This window comes from Lampetra planeri, chromosome 71 (genome assembly GCF_965212315.1).
Source record: "Lampetra planeri chromosome 71, kcLamPlan1.2.h2, whole genome shotgun sequence".
Taxonomy (NCBI): Eukaryota; Metazoa; Chordata; class Hyperoartia; order Petromyzontiformes; family Petromyzontidae; genus Lampetra; species Lampetra planeri.
In genome coordinates this window covers 1,867,830-1,893,425 of record NC_136176.1, presented here as the reverse complement: position 1 = coordinate 1,893,425, position 25,596 = coordinate 1,867,830, and the positions used below count along the sequence as shown (strand labels likewise).

Below are 25,596 nucleotides of genomic sequence, written 5' to 3'. Positions count from 1 at the left end.
GGTGGTGGTGGGGGGTGGTGGGGGGGGTGGTGAGGGCTGGTGGGAGGGGTGGTGTTGAGGGTGGTGTTGGGGGGGGGGCTGTCAACTGCGCGCGAAAATCGCTGCGTTTTTTCGTCACGGCGTCGTCAATTTGATGGCGTCGCTGAGATAAAAGCGCCTCCTTGCTGAAGTCGGTCGCCGAGAAGTCTGCAAACGACCACTTCGCCCCCAAGTAGTTGAAGACGGGGGACAGTCGACACAGCGGCGTCCACACGACTCCTCGGCCACCCACGATCACCACGATCACCACACGCCGCCCTCACCACTTAAGCAGGGCGCGTTGCTAAGGGGCGGGGTAGAGGGCGGGGACTTGGAGCCTCTGGCGTGCATCGCTCCTCCCGGTTACTAATTATTATTCCTACCAGCCCACCCCGCAGGGTCCTGTTTTAGATTCCATTTCTATGGCTCCCTCTCTTGAACAGAGACCCCTTGGGTGAGTGAGCTCAACAACAACGTGAACATTACTGTGTGCGTGAACATTGTGTGTACACTTTGTTGGCGCAGTCGGGGGCACAGGTGGTGCATTGGCCAGTCATCTGTCAGTCGACCCATGACACCTGGATCTGCCCCATGCACATAGCCTGGCAAAAGCGCCGTTGTGACGTCACCGCCACTTAGTGGCGAATGGCGGTTGTTGTTACTGTGTGTATACACTGTGCGTGTACAGACTGTATACTGTGGGTAAACTGTGTGTACGCTTATTGGCTCGTGTTCCTGATTATTCGTCTACCCAACCCACAGGTCAACAAATACTCGCCGCTCTTACTCTGCAGGTTGAACCCAGGAATTCAGTGTTCAAATTCATGTTCTTTTCATTAAAGGCCTGTGACAAAGGTGCATCTATTGGAGCTTCATTGTCTCAAGCCTACCCATCTACCGGGTCTCCATTTGACTTTGTATTATCTAAGAAGTCCACCCACACCTCCACTTCCACAAACTGCTGGGAGTTGCCAAGCTCTGCCTCGCAGTCAGAATTCTCCTCCTGCTTCACGTTGCCTCCATCGATGTGAAGGTACGATTTTGGAGTTGAATCTTCATCTTCACAGTTTACCGTCACTTTTTCGCTTTTCACCATCACTTTCTCACATTTCACCTTCACTTCTTCGCTCTTCATCATTTCTTCACATTTCACCTTCGCCTCTTCACATTTCACCTTGATACCTTTAAAAGTGTCCAAGCTGGGATTCACTTCTGGTTTCATGAGGGATGGGCTCATTGCAGCACTTTGACTTTCACAAGCCGATTTCAGACTCAATTTCTTGGGGATCTTCTGATGATTGTGTGTCCTCTCGTGTCTTTTAAGAATTGATGACTGTGCAAACGCCTTCCCACACAGAGTGCAACTGAAGGGTTTCTCTCCCGTGTGTGTTCTCTGGTGTCTATGAAGACCTGACCACTGTGCAAATGCCTTGTCACACACAGTGCACTTGAAGGGTTTCTCTCCCGTGTGTGTTCTCTGGTGTAATTTAAGATGTTGTGAATGTGCAAACGCCTTCCCACACACAGTGCACTTGAAGGTTTTCTCTCCCGTGTGTGTTCTCTGGTGTAATTTAAGATGTTGTGAATGTGCAAACGCCTTCCCACACACAGTGCACTTGAAGGGTTTCTCTCCTGTGTGAGTTCTCTGATGAAATCCAAGAGCAGATGAATGTGAAAACGCCTTCCCGCACAGACTGCACTTGAAGGGTTTTTCTCCTGTGTGTGTTCTCTGGTGTGATACAAGACCAGATGACTGTGAAAACGCCTTTCCGCACAGACTGCACTTGAAGGTTTTTTCTCCTGTGTGTGTTCTCCGGTGTTGTTTAAGAGTAGATGAATCTGAAAATGCCTTCCCACACACACTGCACTTGAAGGGTTTATCTCCCGTGTGTGTTCTCCGGTGGTTCCGTAGAACTGATGGATATGAAAATGCCTTCTCACACAGAGTGCAACTGAAGGGTTTCTTTCCCGTGTGTGTTCTCTGGTGTCTATGAAGACCTGATGACTGTGCAAATGCCTTGTCACACACAGTGCACTTGAAGGGTTTCTCTCCCGTGTGTGTTCTCTGGTGTAATTGAAGATGTTGTGAACGTGCAAACGCCTTCCCACACAGACTGCACTTGAAGGGTTTTTCTCCTGTGTGTGTTCTCCGGTGTTTTTTAAGAGCAGATGAATGTGAAAATGCCTTCCCACACACAGTGCACTTGAAGGGTTTCTCTCCTGTGTGTGTTCTCTGGTGTATTTTAAGATGTTGTGAACGTGCAAACGCCTTCCCACACAGACTGCACTTGAAGGGGTTTTCTCCTGTGTGTGTTCTCCGGTGTTTTTTAAGAGCAGATGAATGTGAAAATGCCTTCCCACACACACTGCACTTGAAGGGTTTCTCTCCTGTGTGAGTTCTCTGGTGCTGTGTTAAATGTCCAACACGATCCGTGCTGTATGCACGCTGGTCGCGTTGTTGCCTTTTTGTACCGAGCTGCGCTGAGTGCCTTTGCTCCATCAAACCAATTTTGCAGAGGAAGCGTCAGCTGCAGAGAGAAAAAAGAGAATATCCACACCATCTACGTCAGTATTGAGGCACAAAGGAATGCATATATACAGTCACACATGACTTGCATGTCTATACTCATTCACATATTCATGATAATATGAAAAAGATTCCCAAATTCATCACACGGGCACACAATTAGAGGGCAAATGGTCAACCTGGAAGCCCTAGTATCTTCAAAATGAATGTTAACCTAAAACTCCAAGCACACAATTTCGGTTGTCTGGCTACAAAAGGAATATTTATGAAAGAAAAATGCAGCTAACATAGCAAAGGGTGTTGAAAATAATACTATTTTTATTATGCAGAAATGCATAAATTAATGTTCAATCGCTAACTTAGAGGCATGAAGCCAGGCTCAGATTTCCTTGAATGCTGGGATGAACAGATCTAACTTCAGCTACATATGTGCAGTGTTAATTTCCTGTTTCCATTCTCCTAAAAATTTTCAGAAGAAAAAAAGTATATACAGTGATACCTCGGTTCACGAACGCTTCGGTTCACGAACAACTCGGTTCACGAACAGAAAATTTCATAAAAATATGCTCCGGTTCACGAACTCCGCTTCGGTTCACGAACAGGAGCCGCGGCCATTTTTATGCTAATTCCAGGCTGTCACATGGTCGTGACTTCCTGTAGGAAGATCGTGGAGAGAAGCAGAGACACAGAAAGAAGTACTGTGAGTACTGTGAAGACACTTTCAGTGACTTTTTGATTTTTGGTGTGCTTTTAGCACATACAGTACTGTACTACTGTACTGTACAATACTGTACTTACTGTATTGTACAGTTCACCCGTAAGAGTGCTTACTGTCTCCCACCCGCCTTCCACCTGCCTTCCTCCATGCCAGAAGTCATCTCAAGCAAGGTTAGTGTTCTCTCTTTATACATTACTATACTGTACAGTACTACAGTAATGTGTATTGTCATTTGTTTCGTATTTTTGTACTTCAAAAACCAAAAAAAAAGGTCAGAACGGATTAACCGGATTTACATTGAACCCTATGGGAAAATGTGCCTCGGCTCACGACCAATTCGGTTCACAACCAGAGTCAGTTCACGAATTAAGTTCGTGAACCGAGGTATCACTGTACGATTGTTTTGATTTAACCTCCGTGTTCAATCGAGTTAATATACTTTACTGCAAATACAAACTTGACACTGTAACACACACTGGCATGGAAAAAAGGTGGTGGTGTGTTCAGAACCATGCCTGGCCACCTTCATATGCTCAGTATTAATGCTTCCCCACAATAAGTTAAGTTTTCACGAATCAATCACGTTTGTTGTCGGAGATAATCAAACTTTAATTGTGATAACACTATGTAACACAATTTTTGTTCCTGGGTACTAAGTGTTATTTTTTTATTGCTTATGCCTAAGAGTCTAGAAATTGGCTATTATTCCCCACAAATTTTGCTTTTGTGACCAGAATTGTACGTGAACGAAAATAACAAATTCACCAGTTTTTTCATTGAAAAGAGGAACATTTCTAAATATCACTGTCCTGGTCACAAAAGCAAAGTTTGTGGGGAATAGCCATTTTTTGTACTTAAGAGGCAAAAGCAATTAGGAAATAACACATACTACCCAGGAACAAGACATTGTTTTTGTTACACAGTGGAAAAACTGCACCACCGCTCCCCACATAGATAAACTCTTACATACACATATATTTCACATGAATGCCATGTAAGTGTGGATCACATGTCAGCATGTCATGGGAATGATCCAGGTGTCAAGGGATGACTGAGATGATTAACAGACGCACCAGCTGTTTTTCCTGCTGTCTTGCTGCATTTGAGGCACCCAGCGTTCCACCCATTCATGTGATCGTTGCTACTCCAACCTCATTGTTGTTGCAGAGCAAATACCTCCAACTCCCCTGCAGCATACGTCACGGGCCTCTTCGAGAGGCCGATCTTGACAGCAGGTCTGATCAACTCCACATCCTCCAATCTCTTCTCTAGCCAATGCCATGCCCGTTTAGCCCGTAACATCTGGACTAACAGAATATGATTGTGCATGCTGTCTGTTTATGCGGAATTCATGACCCAACCAATGCAGCCTCCCCTGCCAAAGTCTCAGATTATATTCTGTACTGATATTTTAGGGCTCTGTAAGGTTATAATACAATCTTGTTTGGTTCAATAGAGGGGATCATAGCCTGGCCAGTCTTAATTATAAGCCAGACCAGACGGTCCTTTAAATAAGTTAATATTTTGCATCTACAGAGAAAGGAGTAATATCTGTGGCCAAGAAGACTGGCAGCTTTGTTCGTTTATTTCTAAATCTTCTTGTCTTGGTGAGGGTTGTAGCGGCAGCACATTCAGTAGGGCAGTCCAAACCTCCCTTTCCCTTGCGACAGCCTCTGGATCTTCCTGGGGAATTCCCAGGCGTTCCCAAGCCAGCCAAGCGACATTCTCACCAGCATGTCCTGGCCCGGGCCCCGGGGACTTCCCTCAGTGGGACGTGCCGGATAGAGTTCCAGGGGCAGTCTATTGGGGGGCCTCGTTACAGATATTGTATATTGATATCAGTCGTGGAATGAGGCCTGGTGGCTCGGTGACCCACGTAACCCATTTGGACCCAGCCTGGAATGGCTACGTGGCACCATCCTGTGCGCCCACCATCCACAGTACGAAGAGTGAGAGGCGGGTGCGTTGCCAGTATGGCAGGGAGAGGGATGGTCTCAGACAGACTAGACCTTGGTGATGGACACTCACAGCTTTGTATAGCGCAAAAGTCCAGGCAGCTTCCACACAGTGTTACACAGTCTAATGAAAGAATGCTGCTAGACAAATTTAAAGTGAGACTTTGGCTGCCAAACCAGAGCTGGTCGTGAACACATTAACCAGGCATGGGAGCTCCTCCACCACATGTAGAACTGCCTGATTACTCTTTGGTTCTTTCGGTTAAGTCACGTCTAAAGATAAAATAATAATAAAATAATAAAAATAAAACATAATAAAATTATTCTCACGACGTTTCGGCCACAACGCAAGCAGCCGTCCTCAGGTGAAAACCAGGTCCGTCGAGGCGACAGAGTCTGAATGAAACAGCACACGAGCTTGGAGCATATATATAATCTATATAAATAAAGCAAACTTTGTGCAAATGAACGTTTTTTTGGGAACCAAATTGTGCCAACACCACCAGATGGCAAAAATCCAACATTGTCCATCCTGAAGCTCTCCAAGGGCAACGTATTTAAAAGCTGTCCTCATGAAACAAACAAGCCCCGCTATTGTATAACACAACCACAAACCCGTGACAATATACACATTTACAGCTTTCTTTGGCAGAATTAAATTATTCTAATAAAGCCAGCATGGCAAGACATTACTTTTAATGTTTGATTACCGAGACCTGAGCTAAGCCGGGAAACTTAGTTATTACTGGATACTATACTTCCGATAAAGTTTGTGCGTGAGTGGGGAGCGGTAGTGCAACGGTTAGCGTGCTGCGCTATTAACCCAACGAGCCGATTTCTATTCCCACAGAGCCAAGTCACATGTGGCTGTCGTCTGATGAAGCTGGTTGGAAATAGTTTCAAAACGTTGTACTCAGATTGTAAATGTTGTGGCTTGGCTCTTCAACACACCGATGTGCTGTACTAGTACACTACACTATACAATACACACTACTATACACTACAGTATTATACACTACACACTAGTGCTGTACTAGTGACGCATTGGCCACGTTCTGTTTACGTGACAAACCCCTTATTAATTGGATGTATCGGGTGGTAGCGGGGTGAACGACACATTTATTTATTTACGCGATCAATCCCAAACAAACCTGTATTATGGCTGTATATTTGGAGTTTGCGTGTCCTTCTCTCTCCGTGGTCGCGTGGATTTTCCTCCGGATCCTGCGGTTTTCCCTGCACATTTAGAGTCAACATCACCACGCGTTTAGAGTATTTGACCGATAAACATTTCCACACGTTGATAAGCCCACTGCGTTGTGGGCAGGTCGCGTCTGAAAAAGAGCGGTGTAGCTCAAGTGGGCTATGCCTGGTAAAATAAAAAAACACGTAGAAATATTTAAAGTAAAACAAAGTTTCAAAGTAGTGAGCCAGGTGAAGACAAATTAAACTTAAGCAGAGAAATAAAGAAAATGCAATCAGGCGAGGGCAGGAGGCAAGTCCCCGCATGGCTAGGCCCCGCGTTGTAATGTTTCAATCTGGACATCGATTCCATACTCGCTGCTCCTCAATTGATATCCCTACGAGGGAGAAGGAGCGAGGCTCTAACTGAGTTCACAACAACCACTACAACAATCACCACAACAACGACCACCACGATGTAAACTTCTCACCTCGGATCTCAGTGAGCGAGCGTGCGCGAAGCAGAAGCGACCTGGTAACTCGTGACGTCATGTGGCAGCAGGTGACATGACGTCACTTGCGGGGTTCACACAATCCCCTCCGCCAACGAGCAGCAGGGTAACTGAATACAGTATATTATAGTAATAGGTTTTTACCCTTTAAACTGGTACAAAACTGACACCTTTATACAAGGCATCATGTTTGCAATAACCACAACACAAGTAGTCAAAAATGCAAACAAAAAAAGCAACTCTGATAATGATAATATGCACTGTCCTTGAAGTTGATTGGTCCACACCCGAGACGGCTTTCTCTGATACTGCACTGTGTTTGAGTAGTACGCCTTCTGGTGTCATCTGGTTCTATGGCTCCCTCTCTTGAACAGAGACCCATTGGGTGCGTGAGCTCAACAATAACGTGAACATTGTGTGTGGACACTGTTTGTTGGCGCAGTCGGGGGCACAGGTGGTGCATTGGTCAGTCATCTCGGTCAGTCGACCCATGACACCTGGATCTGCCCCGTGCACATAGCCTGGCACAAGCGCCGTGGTGACGTCACCGCCACTTAGTGGCGAATGGCGGTTGTTGTTACTTTGTGTGTATACACTGTGCGTGTACAGACTGTTTGTATACTGTGTGGGTAAACTGTGTGTACGCTGTGTACATGGTGTGTGTAGACATTGTGGGTACACTGCGTGTGTACAGTGTGTGGGTGGTCCGAATCAGTCGGGCGGCATTATCTTCTCATCGGCTGCGCTATGCTGTGTGGAAGCTACCTGGTCTGTCGCTCCGCAAGAAGCTTCGGTTCTTCGCGGCCAGTTTTGCCCTCCCTTCTGTAGGCATGTGAAACGTGGACCCCTCTAAATGGAACATCTGCGCCAGTTCGAAACATTGAGGCCATCATGCCAACACTCAGATTGAGGGAAGCCAAGTGGTCGCACATTCTCTATTCATTGCAGAGGTTCAAGGTTCAAATCCGACAGGCACGTCTGGCTACTCCAGTAACATTAAACAAAATATGCACCGTCTGCTTAACAGTGGATGTAAAACATACGATTGTGTAATTCAAAACGCATAGGTCATTGCATGTTGGTGTCATGGTCAATATTTGGGCAATTTCAAACATTATCCAGAAATTACATAATGAAGATTACACATCAATCATCACCCCCTACTGACAGACTCATGCCCACATGCAGGTGACAGCAGTGTCACCTTATGACACAGAGGCAGCTACCACTTGAAGGTGCTCTTCGAGTGTTTGTGATGAGATATGCAACCGAGTTGCTGAGGCAATTAAGCAAGCACCATATCAATGCAAATATAAATATAACAGTGGAATACTTGGAAGCTTATTGGCTCTTGCTCCTGATTCTTCATCTACCCAACCACAGGTCAACAAATACTCGCCGCTCTTACTCTGCAGGTTGAACCCAGGAATTCAGTGTTCAAATTCACGTTCTATTCATTAAAGGCCTGTGACAAAGGTGCATCTATTGGAGCTTCATTGTCTCAAGCCTACCCATCTACCGGGTCTCCATTTGACTTTGTATTGTCTAAGAAGTCCACCCACACCTCCACTTCCACAAACTGCTGGGAGTTGCCTAGCTCTGCCTCGAAGTCAGAATTCTCCTCCTGCTTCACGTTGCCTCCATCGATGTTAAGGTACGATTTTGGAGTTGAATCGTCATCTTCACAATTTACCATCACTTTTTCGCTCTTCACCATCACTTTCTCACATTTCACCTTCACTTTTTCGCTCTTCACCATCATTTCTTCACATTTCACCTTCGCCTCTTCACATTTCACCTTGATACCTTTAAAAGTGTCCAAGCTGGGATTCACTTCTGATTTCATGAGGGATGGGCTCATTGCAGCACTTTGACTTTCACAAGCCGATTTCAGACTCAATTTCTTGGGGATCTTCTGATGATTGTGTGTCCTCTCGTGTCTTTTAAGAATTGATGACTGTGCAAACGCCTTCCCACACAGAGTGCAACTGAAGGGTTTCTCTCCCGTGTGTGTTCTCTGGTGTCTATGAAGACCTGATGACTGTGCAAATGCCTTGTCACACACAGTGCACTTGAAGGGTTTCTCTCCCGTGTGTGTTCTCTGGTGTAATTTAAGATGTTGTGAATGTGCAAACGCCTTCCCACACACAGTGCACTTGAAGGGTTTCTCTCCCGTGTGTGTTCTCTGGTGTAATTTAAGATGTTGTGAATGTGCAAACGCCTTCCCACACACAGTGCACTTGAAGGGTTTCTCTCCCGTGTGAGTTCTCTGATGTAATCCAAGAACAGATGAATGTGAAAACGCCTTCCCGCACAGACTGCACTTGAAGAGTTTTTCTCCTGTGTGTGTTCTCAGGTGTTGTTTAAGAGTAGATGAATCTGAAAATGCCTTCCCACACAGAATGCAACTGAAGGGTTTCTCTCCCGTGTGTGTTCTCTGGTGTCTATGAAGACATGATGACTGTGCAAATGCCTTGTCACACACAGTGCACTTGAAGGGTTTCTCTCCCGTGTGTGTTCTCTGGTGTTCTTGAAGATGTGGTGATTGTGCAAACACCTTCCCACACAGACTGCACCTGAAGAGTTTCTCTCCTGTGTGTGTTCTCTGGTGTCTATGAAGACATGATGACCGTGCAAATGCCTTGTCACACACAGTGCACTTGAAGGCTTTCTCTCCCGTGTGTGTCCTCTGGTGTAATTTAAGATGTTGTAAATTTGCAAACGCCTTCCCACACAGAGTACAACTGAAGGGTTTCTCTCCCGTGTGTGTTCTCTGGTGTGACACAAGACCAGATGACTTTGAAAACGCCTTCCCGCACGGACTGCACTTGAAGGGTTTTTCTCCTGTGCGTGTTCTCCGGTGTATTTTAAGAATAGATGAATCTGAAAATGCCTTCCCACACACACTGCACTTGAAGGGTTTATCTCCCGTGTGTGTTCTCTGGTGGTTCCTTAGAACTGATGGATATGAAAATGCCTTCTCACACAGAGTGCAACTGAAGGGTTTCTCTCCCGTGTGAGTTCTCTGATGTAATACAAGAGCAGATGACTGTGAAAACGCCTTCCCGCACATACTGCACTTGAAGGGTTTTTCTCCTGTGTGTGTTCTCTGGTGTGATACAAGACCACATGACTGTGAAAACGCCTTCCCGCACAGACTGCACTTGAAGGGTTTTTCTCCTGTTTGTGTTCTCCGGTGTTGTTTAAGAGTAGATGAATCTGAAAATGCCTTCCCACACACACTGCACTTGAAGGGTTTCTCTCCTGTGCGAGTTCTCTGGTGCTGTGTCAAATGTCCAGTTTGATCCGTGCTGTATGCACGCTGGTCGCGTTGCCGCCTTTTTGTACCGAGCTGCGCTGAGTGCCTTTGCTCCATCAGACCAATTCTGCAGAGGAAGTGTCAGAGGAAGCGTCAGCTGCAGACAGAAAAAAATTATATCCAGACCATCTACGTCAGTATCGAGGTACAAAGGAATGCATATATACACAGTCACACATGACTTGCACGTCTATACTCACTCATATATTCATGATAGAGTGAAAAAGATTCCCAAATTCATCACACAGGCACACAATGAGAGGGCAAATGGTCAGCCTCGAAGCCCTAGTATCTTCAAAATGAATGTTAACCTAAAACTCCAAGCACACAATTTCGGTTGTCTGGCTACAAAATATTTATGAAAGCAAAATTCAGCTAACATAGCAAAGGGTGTTGAAAATAATACTATTTGTATTATGCAGAAATGCATAAATTAATGTTCAATCACAACAGGTGTGAAGAAAAAACCTGAGAATAGGTGTGAAGCCAGGCTCAGATTTCCTTGAATGTTGGGATGAACAGATATAACTTCAGCTGCATATGTGCAGTGTTAATTTCCTGTTTCCATTCTCGTAAAAAGTTCCAGAGGAAAACAAAAATAAACTATTGTTTTGATTTAACCTGTGTTCAATCGAGTTAATATACTTTACAGCAAATACAAACTTGACACTGTAACACACACTTGCATGGTAAAAAGGTGGTGATGTGTTCAGAACCATGCCCTGGCCACCTTCATATGCTCAGTATTAATGCTTCCCCACAATAAGTTAAGTTTTCACCAATCAATCACGTTTGTGGCGGCGATAATCAAACTTTAATTGTGATAACACGATGCAACACAATTTTTGTTCCTGGGTACTAAGTGTTATTTTTTTATTGCTTATGCCAAAATGTCTAGAAAATGGCTTATTCCCCACAAACATTGCTTTTGTGACCAGAATTGTACGTGAACGAAAATAACAAATTCACCTGTTTTTTCATTGAAAAGAGGTACATTTCTAAATATCACTGTCCTGGTCACAAAAGCAAAGTTTGTGGGGAATAGCCATTTTTTGTACTTAAGAGGCAAAAGCAATTAGGAAATAACACAAACTACCCAGGAACAAGACATTTTTTTTTGTTACACAGTGGAAAAACTGCGCCACCACTCCCCACATAGATAAACTCTTACATACACATATATTTCACATGAATGCCATGTAAGTGTGGATCACTTGTCAGCAGGAAATGGGAATGATCCAGGTGTCAAGGAATGACTGAGATGATTAACAGATGCACCAGCTGTGCTTCCTGCTGTCTTGCTGCATTTGAGGCACCCAGCGTTCCACCCATTCATGTGATCGTTGCTACTCAAACCTCATTGTTTTTGCAGAGCAAATACCTCCAACTGCCCTGCAGCATAGGTCACGGGCCTCTTCGAGAGGCCGATCTTGACAGCAGGTCTGATCAACTCCACATCCTCCAATCTCTTCGCTAGCCAATGCCATGCCCGTTTAGCCCGTAACATCTGGACTAACAGAAGATGATTGTGCATGCTGTCTGTTTATGCGGAATTCATGACCCAACCAATGCAGCCTCGCCTGCCAAAGTCTCAGATAATATTCTGTACTGATATTTTAGGGCTCTGTAAGGTTATAATACAATCTTGTTTGGTTCAATAGAGGGGATCATAGGGAGGCCAGCCTTAATAAAAAGCCAGAACATACAGTCCTTAAAATAAGTTCATATTTTGCATCCACAGAGAAAGGAGTAATGTCTGTGGCCAAGAAGACTCACAGCTTTTGTTCATTCATTTATTTCTAAATCCTCTTGTCTTGGTGAGGTTGGTGGTGGCGGCACATTCAGTAGGGCAGTCTAGACCTCCCTTTCATTGGCGACAGAATCTAGCTCTTCCTGGGGAATTCCCAGGCGTTCCCAAAGCCAGCCAAGCGACGTATTCCCACCAGAATGTCCTGGGCCTGGCCCCTGGGACGTCCCCCAGTGGGACGTGCCTGGTAGAGTTCCTAGGACAGTCTATTGGGGGGACTCCTTACAGATATTATATATTGATATCACTCATGGAACGATGCCTGGTGGCTAGCAGACCCACATAACCCATTTGGGCTCAACCTGGAATGGCTGTGTGGCACCGTCCTGTGCGCCCACCATCCACAGGACGAAGGGTGAGAGGCGGGTGCGATGCCAGTATGGTAGGGAGAGGGATGGTCTCAGACAGACTAGACCTTGGCGATGGACACTCACAGCTTTGTATGGAGCAAAAGCCCAGGAAGCTTTTACACAGTGTTACACAGTCGAATGAAAGAATGCTGCTAGACAAATTTCAAGTGAGACTTTGGCTGCCAAATCAGAGCTGGTCGTGAACACATTACCCAGGCATGGTGGCTCCTCCGCCACTTGTAGAACTGCCTGATTACTCATGGAGAGTTGTACAGGTATAGTGTTGTATGACATGAAATTCCCACGCAGGTGATTTATTTTGGTGGAACATATGCAAGGCCACCTTTCATGATGGAATTATCCAGGCACAGAACAAGATTATCTAACCCGATCTCATTGAGTAGCCATTTCCATTTCATCAGCAGATATAACATGGTTGACCAGGGAATGATCCCTTAACTATAACCAGGCATCGATGCGCGTATCATTTTCACTGTAACGAATGCAATTTATTTATATGGCTATTGTGAGCTTCTCAAACCACATAATTAATGAAGATGCTATGTAATGTAATGCATGGGGCCAGAGTGAATTTCTGTCACAATCCAAGCTGAACAGCAAATGGTTCAAACTCCAGGTCACGCAGCTTTAGACGGGCTTGCCTAAAATCATAAAAATCGTCGATGAATGTGAGCAGAGGCAGAGACATTAAAAACAAAGAACAACCCAAAGCCCCAAGCCTCGATATGGTACTATAGACCTTAATTACATAAAAAGCAGAGACATTACTCTTAATGTTTGATTACTGAGACCTGAGCTAAGCCGGGTAACTTAGTTATTGCTGGATAAATACTATACTTCCGATGAAGTTTGTGCGTGAGTGGGGAGCGGTAGTGCAACGGTTAGCGAGCTGCGCTATGAACCCAGCGAGCCGATTTCTATTCCCACAGAGCCAAGCCACAACATTTGGCTGTCGTCTGATGAAGCTGGTTGGAATTAGTGTCATTTTGATATCAGTCGTGGAATGAGGCCTGGTGGCTCGGTGACCCACGTAACCCATTTGGACCCAGCCTGGAATGGCTACGTGGCACCGTCCTGTGCGCCCACCATCCACAGTATGAAGAGTGAGAGGCGGGTGCGTTGCCAGTATGGCAGGGAGAGGGATGGTCTCAGACAGACTAGACCTTGGTGATGGACACTCACAGCTTTTTATGGCGCAAAAGTCCAGGCAGCTTCCACACAGTGTTACACAGTCTAATGAAAGAATGCTGCTAGACAAATTTAAAGTGAGACTTTGGCTGCCAAACCAGAGCTGGTCGTGAACACATTAACCAGGCATGGGAGCTCCTCCACCACATGTAGAACTGCCTGATTACTCTTTGGTTCTTTCGGTTAAGTCACGTCTAAAGATAAAATAATAAATAAAAAAATAGCATATTACGACGTTTCGATTGCAACACAAGCAATCATCATCAGGCATAAAAGAAATGGCAACAAAAATCTAACTAGAAAACTATAGACAGACATACAAGCAGACAGACATCACAAGGACACACAGAGAGAGAACACATATCGGCACAAAGAGAGAGGTTGCTTCTGTGACGGGGCCTTAAATATAGAGAGGGGGGCGGAGAGAGGGCAGAGAAAAAATTAGCATGTCAATGAGTGGACGACAACGTGATGCTGCAAGTAAGATGACGACGCGGCACGACACGCAAGCTTGAAAATCAGGAGAAAGAAACACTAAAATTAAATAACCTAGTAAAATATCGAAATGTAATGTAATGCAACACAGAGAGTCGGTCAACACACAATTAACGCATAGCCCGGTTGATTACGTATTTCAAAGATTGCTAAGTTAGAATTTAAGTGTGAAAATTCCAAAGAGAGGACACAGGCAGAGAGAACAAATAGCCAGAGAGAGAAAAAAGAAAAGCTTAAAACTTCCCCGTAGAACAGACAGCGGTAAGCAAGATGACGACGTGGAACGGTACGCAAGCTCCAAAATTAAGATTGAACCACTTCTACGGGGAAGTTTTAAGCTTATCTTTTTTCTCTCTCTCTGGCTATGTGTTCTCTCTGCCTGTGTCCTCTCTTTGGAATTTTCACACTTAAATTCGAACTTAGCAATCTTTGAAATACGTAATCAACCGGGCTATGCGTTGTGTGTTGACCGACTCTGTGTTGCATTACATTACATTTAGATATTTTACTAGGTTATTTAATTTTAGTGTGTCTTTCTCCTGATTTTCAAGCTTGCGTGCCGTGCCGCGTCGTCATCTTACTTGCAGCATCACGTTGTCGTCCACTCATTGATATGCTAATTTTTCTCTGCCCCCTCCCTCTCTCCGACCCCGCCCCCCTCTCTATATTTAAGGCCCCGTCACAGAAACGACCTCTCTCTTTGTGCCGATATGTGTTCTCTCTCTGTGTGTCCTTGTGATGTCTGTCTGCTTGTATGTCTGTCTATAGTTTTCTAGTTAGATTTTTGTTGCTCTTTCTTTTATGCCTGATGATGATTGCTTGTGTTGCAATCGAAACGTCGTAATATGCTATTATTTAATTTATTATTTTATCTTTAGACGTGACTCAACCGAAAGAACCAAAGAATAATTCCTGCAGTCACGAAAGCTCCAAAATTAAGATTGCCTGATTACTCATGGAGAGTTGAGCAGGTACAGTGTTGTATGACATGAAATTCCCAGGCAGGTGATTTATTTTGGTGGAACATACGCAAGGCCACCTTTCATGATGGAATTATCCAGGCACAGAACAAGATTATCTAACCCCATCTCATTAAGTAGCCATTTCTAGATCATCAGCAGATATAACATGGTTGACCAAGGAACGATCCCTTAACTATAACCAGGCATCGATGCGCGTATCATTTTAACCGTAACCAATGCTATTTATTTCTATGGCCATTGAGAGCTTCTCAAACGACATAATTATTTAAGATGCTCTGTAATGTAATGCATGGGGCCAGAGTGAATTTTTGTCACAAGCCAAGTTGAACAGGAAATGATTCCGACTCCTGGTCACGCAGCTTTAGACGGGCTTTCCCAAAATCATAAAAATCATCAAAGAATGTGAGTAGAGGCAGAGACGTAAAAAACAAAGAACCCAAAGCCCCAAGCCTCTATATGGTACTATATGCCTTAATTACATCAATAAAGCAGAGATATAGTTTCTGCTGAAAATCGGCACTCCTCAGCCCCTTGAATATAGAGGTTACGATCTGGGAAAGTGCCTCGCAAAGCCAAAAGTGCGATATTCAATACTTAAGCCTTACCTAAATAATGGCATGAGGTAAAAGGAAAATAAAAAAAACTAAACAATTAAAATGAACATTGAGAAACCATACACAAGACAAAATATGGGAAAAATCTATATAAATAAAGCAAACTTTGTGCATATGAACGTTTTTTTGGGAACCAAATTGTGCCAACAACACCAGATGGCAAAAATCCAACATTGTCCATCCTGAAGCTCTCCAAGGGCAACGTATTTAAAAGCTGTCCTCATGAAACAAACAAGCCCCGCTATTGTATAACACAACCACAAAACCGTGACAATATACACATTTACAGCTTTCTTTGGCAGAATTAAATTATTCTAATAAATCCAGCATGGCAAGACATTACTTTTAATGTTTGATTACCGAGACCTGAGCTAAGCCGGGAAACTTAGTTATTACTGGATACTATACTTCCGATAAAGTTTGTGCCTGAGTGGGGAGCGGTAGTGCAACGGTTAGCGTGCTGCGCTATTAACCCAACGAGCCGATTTCTATTCCCACAGAGCCAAGCCACAACATGTGGCTGTCGTCTGATGAAGCTGGTTGGAAATAGTTTCAAAACGTTGTACTCAGATTGTAAATGTTGTGGCTTGGCTCTTCAACACACCGATGTGCTGTACTAGTACACTACACTATACACTACTATACACTACACACTACTAAACACTACACTATATACTACAGTAGTATACACTACACACTAGTGCTGTACTAGTGACGCATTGGCCACGTTCTGTTTACGTGACAACCCCCTTACTAATTGGCTGTGTCGGGTGGTGGCGGGGTGAACGCCGCATTTATTTATTTACGCGATCTAACACAAACAAACCTGTATTATGGCTGTATATTTGGAGTTTGCGTGTCCCTCTCTCTCCGTGGTCGCGTGGATTCTCCTCTGGATCCTGCGGTTTTCCCCTGCACATTTAGAGTCAACATCACCACGCGTTTAGAGTATTTGACCAATAAACATTTCCACACGTTAAATTTCGATTTAAAGCTTTCGTGACTGCAGGGATTCATCTTCTTGGTTCTTTCGGTAAAGTCACGTAGAAGGGAAGTAATAAAATAATCAAAATAAAACATAATAAAATAATTCTCACGACGTTTCGACCACAACCAGGTCTGTCGACACCTGTTTTTCACCTGAGGACGGCTGCTTGCGTTGTGGCCGAAACGTCGTGAGAATTATTTTATTATGTTTTATTTTGATTATTTTATTACTTCCCTTCTACGTGACTTTACCGAAAGAACCAAGGCGATTTCCACACGTTGATAAGCCCACTGTGTTGTGGGCAGGTCGCTTCTGAAAACGAGCGGTGTAGCTCAAGTGGCCTATGCCTGGTAAAATAAAAACAAACGTAGAAATATTGAAAGTAAAAACAAAGTTTCAAAGTAGTGAGCCAGGTGAAGACAAATTCAACTTAAGCAGAGAATTAAAGCAAATGCAATCAGGCGAGGGCGGGAGACAAGGCCCCGGCATGGCTAGGCCCCGCTTTGTAATGTTCCAACCTGGACATCGATTCCATACTCGCTGCTCCTCAATTGACACCCCTACGAGGGAGAAGGAGCGAGGCTCTACCTGGGTTCACAACAACAACCACCACCACCACAACAACCACCACAATGTAAACTTCTCACCTCGGATCTCAGTGAGCGAGCGTGCGCGAAGCAGAAGCGACCTGGTAACTCGTGACGTCATGCGGCAGCAGGTGACATGACGTCACTTGCGGGGTTCACACAATCCCCTCCGCCAACGAGCAGCAGGGTAACTGAATACAGTATATTCTCAGGTTTTTTCGGTAAAGTCACGTAGGTAAAACATTAAAAGTAATGAAAGTAAAATAAAACAAAACAAAAAAATAAAAATAAAATTCACGACGTTTCGGAGGCAACACAAGTCTCCGTCATCAGGTGTTTTGTTTTATTTTACTTTCATTACTTTTAATGTTTTACCTACGTGACTTTACCGAAAAAACCTGAGAATATGAATCATTGCAGTCACGAAAGCTTCAAATCTAAAATGAATACAGTATATTATAGTAATAGGTTTTTACCCTTTAAACTGGTACAAAACTGACACCTTTATACAAGGCATCATGTTTGCAATAACTACAACACAAGTAGTCAAAAATGCAAACAAAAAAAGCAACTCTGATAATGATAATATGCACTGTCCTTGAAGTTGATTGGTCAACACCCGAGACGGCTTTCTCTGATACTGCACTGTGTTTGAGTAGTACGCCTTCTGGTGTCATCTGGTTCTATGGCTCCCTCTCTTGAACAGAGACCCATTGGGTGTGTGAGCTCAACAATAACGTGAACATTGTGTGTGGACACTGTTTGTTGGCGCAGTCGGGGGCACAGGTGGTGCATTGGTCAGTCATCTCAGTCAGTCGACCCATGACACCTGGATCTGCCCCGTGCACATAGCCTGGCACAAGCGCCGTGGTGACGTCACCGCCACTTAGTGGCGAATGGCGGTTGTTGTTACTTTGTGTGTATACACTGTGCGTGTACAGACTGTTTGTATACTGTGTGGGTAAACTGTGTGTACGCTGTGTACATGGTGTGTGTAGACATTGTGGGTACACTGCGTGTGTACAGTGTGTGGGTGGTCCGAATCAGTCGGGCGGCATTATCTTCTCATCGGCTGCGCAATGCTGTGTGGAAGCTACCTGGTCTGTCGCTCCGCAAGAAGCTTCGGTTCTTCGCGGCCAGTTTTGCCCTCCCTTCTGTAGGTATGTGAAACGTGGACCCCTCTAAATGGAACATCTGCGCCAGTTCGAAACATTGAGGCCGTCATGCCAACACTCAGATTGAGGGAAGCCAAGTGGTCGCACATTCTCTATTTATTGCAGAGGTTCAAGGTTCAAATCCGACAGGCACGTCTGGCTACTCCAGCAACATTAAACAAAATATGCACCGTCTGCTTAACAGTGGATGTAAAACATACGATTGTGTAATTCAAAACGCATAGGTCATTGCATGTTGGTGTCACCCCCTACTGACAGACTCATGCCCACATGCAGGTGACAGCAGTGTCACCTTATGACACAGAGGCAGCTACCACTTGAAGGTGCTCTTCGAGTGTTTGTGATGAGATATGCAACCGAGTTGCTGAGGCAATTAAGCAAGCACCATATCAATGCAAATATAAATATAACAGTGGAATACTTGGAAGTTTATTGGCTCTTGCTCCTGATTCTTCATCTACCCAACCACAGGTCAACAAATACTCGCCGCTCTTACTCTGCAGGTTGAACCCAGGAATGCAGTGTTCAAATTCACGTTCTTTTCATTAAAGGCCTGTGACAAAGGTGCATCTATTGGAGCTTCATTGTCTCAAGCCTACCCATCTACCGGGTCTCCATTTGACTTTGTATTGTCTAAGAAGTCCACCCACACCTCCACTTCCACAAACTGCTGGGAGTTGCCTAGCTCTGCCTCGAAGTCAGAATTCTCCTCCTGCTTTACGTTGCCTCCATCGATGTTAAGGTACGATTTTGGAGTTGAATCTTCATCTTCACAATTTACCGTCACTTTTTCGCTCTTCACCATCACTTTCTCACATTTCACCTTCACTTTTTCGCTCTTCACCATCATTTCTTCACATTTCACCTTCGCCTCTTCACATTTCACCTTGATACCTTTAAAAGTGTCCAAGCTGGGATTCACTTCTGATTTCATGAGGGATGGGCTCATTGCAGCACTTTGACTTTCACAAGCCGATTTCAGACTCAATTTCTTGGGGATCTTCTGATGATTGTGTGTCCTCTGGTGTCTTTTAAGAATTGATGACTGTGCAAACGCCTTCCCACACAGAGTGCAACAGAAGGGGTTCTCTCCCGTGTGTGTTCTCTGGTGTAATTTAAGATGTTGTGAATGTGCAAACGCCTTCCCACACACAGTGCACTTGAAGGGTTTCTCTCCCGTGTGTGTTCTCTGGTGTAATTTAAGATGTTGTGAATGTGCAAACGCCTTCCCACACACAGTGCACTTGAAGGGTTTCTCTCCCGTGTGAGTTCTCTGATGTAATCCAAGAGCAGATGAATGTGAAAACGCCTTCCCGCACAGACTGCACTTGAAGAGTTTTTCTCCTGTGTGTGTTCTCAGGTGTTGTTTAAGAGTAGATGAATCTGAAAATGCCTTCCCACACAGAATGCAACTGAAGGGTTTCTCTCCCGTGTGTGTTCTCTGGTGTCTATGAAGACATGATGACTGTGCAAATGCCTTGTCACACACAGTGCACTTGAAGGGTTTCTCTCCCGTGTGTGTTCTCTGGTGTTTATGAAGACATGATGACTGTGCAAATGCCTTGTCACACACAGTGCACTTGAAGGGTTTCTCTCCCGTGTGTGTTCTCTGGTGTTCTTGAAGATGTGGTGATTGTGCAAACACCTTCCCGCACAGACTGCACCTGAAGAGTTTCTCTCCTGTGTGTGTTCTCTGGTGTCTATGAAGACCTGATGACCGTGCAAATGCCTTGTCACACACAGTGCACTTGAAGGGTTTCTCTCCCGTGTGTGTTCTCTGGTGTAATTTAAGATGTTGTAAATTTGCAAACGCCTTCCCACACAGAGTACAACTGAAGGGTTTCTCTCCCGTGTGTGTTCTCTGGTGTGACACAAGACCAGATGACTTTGAAAACGCCTTCCCGCACGGACTGCACTTGAAGGGTTTTTCTCCTGTGTGTGTTCTCTGGTGTGATACAAGACCACATGACTGTGAAAACGCCTTCCCGCACAGACTGCACTTGAAGGGTTTTTCTCCTGTTTGTGTTCTCCGGTGTTGTTTAAGAGTAGATGAATCTGAAAATGCCTTCCCACACACACTGCACTTGAAGGGTTTCTCTCCTGTGCGAGTTCTCTGGTGCTGTATCAAATGTCCAGTTTGATCCGTGCTGTATGCACGCTGGTCGCGTTGCCGCCTTTTTGTACCGAGCTGCGCTGAGTGCCTTTGCTCCATCAGACCAATTCTGCAGAGGAAGTGTCAGAGGAAGCGTCAGCTGCAGACAGAAAAAAATTATATCCAGACCATCTACGTCAGTATCGAGGTACAAAGGAATGCATATATACACAGTCACACATGACTTGCACGTCTATACTCACTCATATATTCATGATAGAGTGAAAAAGATTCCCAAATTCATCACACAGGCACACAATGAGAGGGCAAATGGTCAGCCTGGAAGCCCTAGTATCTTCAAAATGAATGTTAACCTAAAACTCCAAGCACACAATTTCGGTTGTCTGGCTACAAAATATTTATGAAAGCAAAATTCAGCTAACATAGCAAAGGGTGTTGAAAATAATACTATTTGTATTATGCATAAATGCATAAATTAATGTTCAATCACAACAGGTGTGAAGCCAGGCTCAGATTTCCTTGAATGTTGGGATGAACAGATCTAACTTCAGCTGCATATGTGCAGTGTTAATTTCCTGTTTCCATTCTCGTAAAAAGTTCCAGAGGAAAACAAAAATAAACTATTGTTTTGATTTAACCTGTGTTCAATCGAGTTAATATACTTTACAGCAAATACAAACTTGACACTGTAACACACACTGGCATGGTAAAAAGGTGGTGATGTGTTCAGAACCATGCCCTGGCCACCTTCATATGCTCAGTATTAATGCTTCCCCACAATAAGTTAAGTTTTCACCAATAAATCACGTTTGCTGTCGGCGATAATCAAACTTTAATTGTGATAACACGATGCAACACAATTTTTGTTCCTGGGTACTAAGTGTTATTTTTTTATTGCTTATGCCAAAATGTCTAGAAAATGGCTTATTCCCCACAAACATTGCTTTTGTGACCAGAATTGTACGTGAACGAAAATAACAAATTCACCTGTTTTTTCATTGAAAAGAGGTACATTTCTAAATATCACTGTCCTGGTCACAAAAGCAAAGTTTGTGGGGAATAGCCATTTTTTGTACTTAAGAGGCAAAAGCAATTAGGAAATAACACAAACTACCCAGGAACAAGAAATTTTTTTTTGTTACACAGTGGAAAAACTGCGCCACCACTCCCCACATAGATAAACTCTTACATACACATATATTTCACATGAATGCCATGTAAGTGTGGATCACTTGTCAGCAGGAAATGGGAATGATCCAGGTGTCAAGGGATGACTGAGATGATTAACAGATGCACCAGCTGTGCTTCCTGCTGTCTTGCTGCATTTGAGGCACCCAGCGTTCCACCCATTCATGTGATCGTTGCTACTCAAACATCATTGTTGTTGCAGAGCAAATACCTCCAACTGCCCTGCAGCATAGGTCACGGGCATCTTCGAGAGGCCGATCTTGACAGCAGGTCTGATCAACTCCACATCCTCCAATCTCTTCTCTAGCCAATGCCATGCCCGTTTAGCCCGTAACATCTGGACTAACAGAAGATGATTGTGCATGCTGTCTGTTTATGCGGAATTCATGACCCAACCAATGCAGCCTCGCCTGCCAAAGTCTCAGATAATATTCTGTACTGATATTTTAGGGCTCTGTAAGGTTATAATACAATCTTGTTTGGTTCAATAGAGGGGATCATAGGGAGGCCAGCCTTAATAAAAAGCCAGAACATACAGTCCTTAAAATAAGTTCATATTTTGCATCCACAGAGAAAGGAGTAATGTCTGTGGCCAAGAAGACTCACAGATTTTGTTCATTCATTTATTTCTAAATCCTCTTGTCTTGGTGAGGTTGGTGGTGGCGGCACATTCAGTAGGGCAGTCTAGACCTCCCTTTCCCTGGCGACAGAATCTAGCTCTTCCTGGGGAATTCCCAAGCGTTCCCAAAGCCAGCCAAGCGACGTATTCCCACCAGAATGTCCTGGGCCTCGCACCTGGGACGTCCCCCAGTGGGACGTGCCTGGTAGAGTTCCTAGGACAGTCTATTGGGGGGACTCCTTACAGATATTATATATTGATATCACTCATGGAACGATGCCTGGTGGCTAGCAGACCCACATAACCCATTTGGGCTCAACCTGGAATGGCTGCGTGGCACCGTCCTGTGCGCCCACCATCCACAGGACGAAGGGTGAGAGGCGGGTGCAATGCCAGTATGGTAGGGAGAGGGATGGTCTCAGACAGACTAGACCTTGGCGATGGACACTCACAGCTTTGTATGGAGCAAAAGCCCAGGAAGCTTTTACACAGTGTTACACAGTCGAATGAAAGAATGCTGCTAGACAAATTTCAAGTGAGACTTTGGCTGCCAAATCAGAGCTGGTCGTGAACACATTACCCAGGCATGGTGGCTCCTCCACCACTTGTAGAACTGCCTGATTACTCATGGAGAGTTGTGCAGGTATAGTGTTGTATGACATGAAATTCCCACGCAGGTGATTTATTTTGGTGGAACATATGCAAGGCCACCTTTCATGATGGAATTATCCAGGCACAGAACAAGATTATCTAACCCGATCTCATTGAGTAGCCATTTCCATTTCATCAGCAGATATAACATGGTTGACCAGGGAATGATCCCTTAACTATAACCAGGCATCGATGCGCGTATCATTTTCACTGTAACGAATGCAATTTATTTATATGGCTATTGTGAGCTTCTCAAACTACATAATTAATGAAGATGCTATGTAATGTAATGCATGGGGCCAGAGTGAATTTCTGTCACAAGCCAAGCTGAACAGCAAATGGTTCAAACTCCTGGTCACGCAGCTTTAGACGGGCTTGCCTAAAATCATAAAAATCGTCGATGAATGTGAGCATAGGCAGAGACATACAAAACAAAGAACAACCCAAAGCCCCAAGCCTCGATATGGTACTATAGACCTTAATTACATAAAAAGCAGAGACATTACTCTTAATGTTTGATTACTGAGACCTGAGCTAAGCCGGGTAACTTAGTTATTGCTGGATAAATACTATACTTCCGATGAAGTTTGTGCGTGAGTGGGGAGCGGTAGTGCAATGGTTAGCGTGCTGCACTATGAACCCAGCGAGCTGATTTCTATTCCCACAGAGCCAAGCCACAACATTTGGCTGTCGTCTGATGAAGCTGGTTGGAATTAGTGTCAAAACGTTGTACTCAGATGGTAAATGTTGTGGCTTGGCTCTTCAACACACCGATATGCTGTACTAGTACACTACACTATACACCACTATACACTACACTATACACTACTATACACTACACACTAGTGCTGTACTAGTGACGCATTGGCTACGTTGTTTACGTGACAAACCCCTTATTAATTGGATGTATCGGGTGGTAGCGGGGTGAACGACACATTTATTTATTTACACGATCTAACACAAACAAACCTGTATTATGGCTGTATATTTGGAGTTTGCGTGTCCCTATCTCTCCGTGGTCGCGTGGATTTTCCTCCGGATCCTGCGGGTTTCCCTGCACATTTAGAGTCAACATCAGGCGTTTAGAGCATTTGACCGATAAACATTTCCACACGTTGATAAGCCCACTGTGTTGTGGGCAGGTCGCTTCTGAAAACGAGCGGTGTAGCTCAAGTGGGCTATGCCTGGTAAAATAAAAAAAAAAACGTAGAAATATTTCAAGTAAAAAAAGATTCAAAGTAGTGAGCCAGGTGAAGACAAATTAAACTTAAGCAGAGAATTAAAGCAAATGCAATCAGGCGAGGGCAGGAGACAAGGCCCCGCATGGCTAGGCCCCGCGTTGTAATGTTCCAACCTGGACATCGATTCCATACTCGCTGCTCCTCAATTGACATCCCTACGAGGGAGAAGGAGCGAGGCTCTACCTGGGTTCACAACAACAACCACCACCACCACAACAACCACCACGATGTAAACTTCTCACCTCGGATCTCAGTGAGCGAGCGTGCGCGCAGCAGCAGCAGCAACCTGGTAGCTCGTGACGTCATGCGGCAGCAGGTGACATGACGTCACGTGCGGGGTTCACACAATCCCCTCCCCCAACGAGCAGCATGATAACTGAATATATTATACGATGAGACCTCCTTTACCATAGGCAAAATATAGTAATAGGTTTTGACCCTTTCAACTGGTACAAAACTGACACCTTTATACGAGGCGTCATGTTTGCAATAACCACAACACAAGCAGTCAAAATGCAAACAAAAAGAAGCAACCCTGATAATGATAATATGCACTGTCCTTGAAGTTGATTGGTCCACACCCGAGACGGCTTTCTTTAGAGCCTAGTCCCCATTGGTGTTGGACCAGATGACACCAGAAGGCGTACAACTCAAACACAGTGCACTATCAGAGTATTGAGAGCTTGGGGACTAGGCTCTAAAGAAAGCCGTCTCGGGTGTGGACCAATCAACTTCAAGGACAGTGCATATTATCATTATCAGAGTTGTGTTCTTGGTTCTTTCGGTAAATCACGTAGAAGGGAAGTAATAAAATAATAAAAATAAAACATAATAAAATAATTCTCACGACGTTTCAGCCACAACGCAAGCAGTCGTCCTGACAGACCTGTTCTTAACCTGAGGACGGCTGCTTGCGTTGTGGCTGAAACGTCGTGAGAATTATTTCATTATGTTTTATTTTTATTATTTTATTATTTACATTCTACGTGACTTTACCGAAAGAACCAAGAAGATGAATCCCTGCAGTCACGAAAGCTTTAAATCGAAATTTGCTTCTTTTTGTTTGCATTTTTGACTACTTGTGTTTTGGTTATTGCAAACATGATGCCTTGTATAAAGGTGTCAGTTTTGTACCAGTTTAAAAGGGTAAAACCTACTACTATATTTTGCCACTGGAAAAATACGTCTCAGTGAATATATTATGTTAATGAGAGGGGCCCATGTCAGGTGATGGTGCTTGGCTGCTGACCCCGTTCCATATAAGCATTTTACTGGAACGGAAATCGGCAGACGTGACGTCACGCCCAAAATCCCGGTGGAGGGGGATTGGGGGGGTAAATACCTC

The 25,596-nt window shown here is 44.4% G+C and overlaps 2 protein-coding genes across 6 annotated transcripts; both read right to left on the bottom strand.

The window, feature by feature from the left end:
- Nucleotides 1–14: 14 nt before the first annotated feature.
- On the bottom strand, nt 15–17,459 carry LOC144737549 (uncharacterized). 4 transcript variants are annotated; one of them, XM_078620292.1, is made up of 4 exons: nt 6,892–8,418; nt 6,370–6,454; nt 3,045–5,614; nt 15–2,546 (listed from the first exon to the last, which is right to left on the bottom strand). In XM_078620292.1, the coding sequence occupies exon 4, from the start codon at nt 2,516–2,518 to the stop codon at nt 905–907; it is 1,614 nt and encodes a 537-aa protein (XP_078476418.1). In that variant the 5' UTR covers nt 2,519–2,546; nt 3,045–5,614; nt 6,370–6,454; nt 6,892–8,418; the 3' UTR covers nt 15–904. The 4 variants fall into 4 exon arrangements, with proteins under 4 accessions (XP_078476418.1, XP_078476420.1, XP_078476419.1 ...); XM_078620294.1 differs by lacking the exons at nt 3,045–5,614; nt 6,370–6,454; nt 6,892–8,418 and adding exons at nt 16,516–16,601; nt 17,325–17,430; XM_078620293.1 differs by lacking the exon at nt 3,045–5,614.
- Nucleotides 17,460–18,517: 1,058 nt separating this feature from the next.
- LOC144737554 (uncharacterized) lies at nt 18,518–24,578 on the bottom strand. 2 transcript variants are annotated; one of them, XM_078620303.1, is made up of 3 exons: nt 24,494–24,578; nt 23,980–24,064; nt 18,518–20,661 (listed from the first exon to the last, which is right to left on the bottom strand). In XM_078620303.1, the coding sequence occupies exon 3, from the start codon at nt 20,649–20,651 to the stop codon at nt 19,035–19,037; it is 1,617 nt and encodes a 538-aa protein (XP_078476429.1). In that variant the 5' UTR covers nt 20,652–20,661; nt 23,980–24,064; nt 24,494–24,578; the 3' UTR covers nt 18,518–19,034. The 2 variants fall into 2 exon arrangements, with proteins under 2 accessions (XP_078476429.1, XP_078476430.1); XM_078620304.1 differs by lacking the exon at nt 23,980–24,064.
- Nucleotides 24,579–25,596: the final 1,018 nt, after the last annotated feature.

Excerpts from the sequence above, each read along its gene's own strand:
- LOC144737549 (XM_078620291.1), bottom strand. The coding sequence starts at position 10,288 with ATGGAGCAAAGGCACTCAGCGCAGCTCGGTACAAAAAGGCGGCAACGC.
- LOC144737554 (XM_078620303.1), bottom strand. The coding sequence starts at position 20,651 with ATGGAGCAAAGGCACTCAGCGCAGCTCGGTACAAAAAGGCGGCAACGC.